Consider the following 3,884-nt stretch of genomic DNA (forward strand, 5'->3'; position numbering starts at 1 on the left):
GAACTATGCAAGAGACAACTGAAGTTCTTCCTAAGCAAATCAGGTCTTCACAGATGTTTCACTGATGCCCCCTACTGCTTTGTCTATGAATCCAGTCTTAATATTTATTGAGATCCACTAGTATTAACGGAATCTATCAATTATTGTGAATCGAGAAGTGATGCAACTAGCACTACTTCTCCAAATGCCAGACATTGTGGAAAAAATTTAAATAGCAAAGATTTTTTTCAAATGAAAAAAAAAAAAAATCAAAATTCAAATGAACCCACTACGTCAATAACCTCTTCATTCATGAAAGCAGAACAGAACAAAAAAAATTTTGCTACATGTAAGATTTTAAAAGGCAATAAAAAGCCAGTTACTTTCTTTAACATAAAATGCTGGTTAAAATGGACCTAGGGATGAAGGCAAGATTTTATTCTAGAAACATGGGAAATGCTCACTTACAGTGCTGAACTGACTAGTTGGTCCAGTCTGATTTTTCTTAATTAAGGTCCCATATAGCAAATATCCATACTTAGGGCCCAGGTATAAAAACCAATTTACTTTGTCCAATGGGTCAATTTTAAGGCATTTAAGTAAACCTTGGCATTAGCATTTAAAAAACAAGGATCAAAGACACAGAGATTAAAAATGTGATTTAGGCTCTGACTGGAATAAAAATTACTTTATACAGCTTAATATTAACTGAAACAACATACACAATTATTTTGCCTATCATGATACTCAACTAGTTGTGAACTTTTTTCTCATTAAATTTACCACATATTTGGCATCACAAATAAAGCCTTAATTAAGAAAAATCAAGTTTTAAAGAAACTAAAGCACCTTCTTAAATAATCGGTGAATGGTAAATTATTTGGCCAACATCGTAGAATTTAAATACATAACGTTTTCCACAGCAACCTTTTCAAATAATTTAACTACTGAAATATTCCTGTTAATCACCATAAAACATGTATGTTGATGGTTTTAGATCAGAAGAACTCTGTATTGTTAAAACATAAATAATTACTTATTAAATCCAGAACATCTGAAAATATGAAAGTGGTATTTCCAAAGCTTGTTCAAACTCTACTTATAACATTAGCATATTAATACAAATTATACATTAGAAAAATGATACCGATAGTTTAAATATTAAACATTAAGGTTTTCCCAATTGGTAAAACCAAATGGGAAGCCTTATAAAGTTCTTAGCAGGGCAGTTAATGCGAATTGACTTGTTTCTGACTTTCTTGCAGGTGTTTTACCATAAATGGTAGTCCCTGATATGGTAATTGGAACTTTGTATAACTTTCTAATTTTCTGATACTGTGGTTATGGGCTCTAGCATCTCTTCATATCATTCAATCAATTAATAAATGAAATCTAAATAACCCATTCCAAACAAGATGAGAAGTCACTAGTGATTCAGGATCCACCATCCAAACCTAACAATTTCTAAACAAACAAAACAAACACATTCAATCATATCCAGTGTGTGCTCAACTTTGTTTAAAAAATCCCTAACAAGTTAAGGCCGAATGCCCCATTTTCCTAAGTGCTTTAATTAAGGTGTGTGAAATTACTAGGTAATACTATGAACTTGATAAATTCTAATTAAGGTTAAAACTTTTATGCATATTGGTTTTCATATTAATATATTAGGTAGCTAGCTCATCAATTCAAGTGTACGCAGAGTTTGCTATAACTTTTCAATGGGAGAAGGTAAAGGCCAACTATCCATGGACCATATGAGTGCATTGTGGGATAATTACAGAAATGTTCTGGTTTGTAAATCTTGAGGGAATGGTGCTAACCTTCAACATCCCTTGCGGTTCTAATATTATAATCCTCTGAAACATTTTCAGTTGTTAAAAGAAAACACTCGATTTTAAAACAGGACTATTTTTTTTTTTTCTTTTTTTTGTAAAGGAAACTTAAGAAAACTTTATTTGGCACAAAATAATGACTTAAAAAAAAAAAAAACTCTCTCCAAAAAAGCTATTCCATAATCATAAATAAAAGGCATCTTCTCAGCTCTTTTTAGTTAGCAATAAAATCTCAGATCAAACAATTTCCCTGATATGTGCAGCCACCTACCAGCACAGTAGCAATGCGGTATTTCTAAGTTGTCAAATGACTTCTTGATTTCTAGCCTGTGAACCATCCAACGCTCAAGAGAGTTGTGAAAGGGGTAGAAAATGGGGGGGGGGGGCAGACTCCAGAATCTAAATGCCCGTTTCAGAAAGCTCATCTATTTTCACCAGAATTAAACCACTCTACTGACCCAGCCAGCAAGAAACTCTCTGCTAATCCCTATTAAAGACTGTTTAGCAAAACTAAGGACTTTCTTATTTACAGACCCATTAAGCTCTCCAAGACTTCTATAATTCTTAAGCTATTTAAACATGATGGAAATGGAAAATTACAGTATAAATTTAAATGTATTCTCACTAGTAGATTATGTTCATGGTCCAGATCACGCCTGGCAAGCCATTCCTATGAAAAGATGGGCAGGCACATTCCGTATGACTCAACTGGGAACAGAGCAGAAGGTTCTAGTCACAAGAGAAAAAAGAAAACTGCTACTAAAATGAAGGCCCATTTTTTCCTCCCATACATTCATGGTAAGTATCCTATGTTCTCTTATACCAAAAGGACATTTGCTTGCATACTATGCTTCCTCTATTTTTCTCAACAGAAGAAAGGAAATAAGGTGCAGGAGAGAGGGGTTACAGCAAAGCTGTAAAGTTGTAACATTCATACAGCATCTGGGAAAGCATGTGTTCACATGTAAAACAATGTTCACTTATTCTCAGGCATTTATGCAGGCTGATTTCAGAGTCTGGAAATGCACCAGAGTCATGAAATAATGATCCCATCTTGGAGGGAGGGAGGGAAGGAGGAGAGGGAGAGAGCGAACCAGGTAGCAGAGAAATCCTGATCAGAGCCAGTATGAGGGAGAACAGCCACATGCACAATGGTTACAGGGAGAATGAACTGCCCCTGGAACTGTGACTGTCATCGACAGAGACAAGACTTTCCCAAAAGGTCAATCTGGTTCATGAGAAATAATAGCAACCACTTGGATGGTCAAATTGCATCGATACCCACAGAAAAGACAGAAAAATACAATACAAAAATGTATGGAAAAAAGTTCTATGGCAAGAGCAAATTAGCTGGTCCGCAAAAAGATCCAAAAAAAAAATGTCCAAATTCGAGACATGCGAGCTACTGCACAATCAAAACAGAAAAAGGAAAATTTGGAAAACTATTTTAAATGTTTTTAATTGCTGATTTCCCCTTTGGCTGGTGTGTGGAGGATCATTATTTGGTCCTACAACTGATGCATTTCCCACTTTGTCATCATTTTGCTTGCAAACCACCCTCCCAGTCTTACTTCTCTGCTATACTTTGTTCTCGTTGATCAATTACTGAAAAGAACCCTATGTTGTAATCACACAGGTAAAGTTGGAAAGTATAAATATCTAAATGATTCTTAAAAGGCATTGTTATTTTTCTCCTTCTGTTTTCAAATTATTTCTAACAGTTTCTAAAGACATGGTCACAGCTGCCTGAAGCATGTCTTCTTCGCTCATGGCATCACCTGTTGGGAAAAACACGATGCTTAGAAATTTCTGGAAAATTCTCAAAATCATTAAAAGGTAAGTTCCTAGAAATATGTGTCTACTGGAACACTACGAAGGAGCTCTTGTGACATACTGCCTAAGGCATCTGACTCCTAACCAGAAGGTTGGTGGTTCAAACTCATCGCTACTCCACAGAAGGATGAGGGCTCAATCTAATTCAGAAAAGATTTACTGCCTTAGAAACCCAATGGGGGTTGCTGTGAGTCGGAATCAACTGGATGGCAGGCAGGGAGTTTTTGTTTTGTTTTG

At 35.4% G+C, this 3,884-nt stretch overlaps 1 protein-coding gene across 1 annotated transcript in view; it reads right to left on the reverse strand.

Moving 5' to 3' along the window:
• Positions 1–3,497: 3,497 nt before the first annotated feature.
• Positions 3,498–3,884, reverse strand: part of ATXN3 (ataxin 3) — a 42,927-nt gene continuing 42,540 nt past the window's right edge. The window contains exon 11 of the mRNA XM_042781488.1: positions 3,498–3,592. Coding sequence (XP_042637422.1) covers positions 3,498–3,592 — 95 coding nt within the window. The remainder of the gene's footprint in view (positions 3,593–3,884) is intronic.

Source organism: Orycteropus afer, unplaced genomic scaffold (assembly GCF_000298275.1).
Source record: "Orycteropus afer afer isolate SDZICR_OR568_19922 unplaced genomic scaffold, OryAfe1.0 scaffold00127, whole genome shotgun sequence".
Lineage (NCBI taxonomy): Eukaryota > Metazoa > Chordata > Mammalia > Tubulidentata > Orycteropodidae > Orycteropus > Orycteropus afer.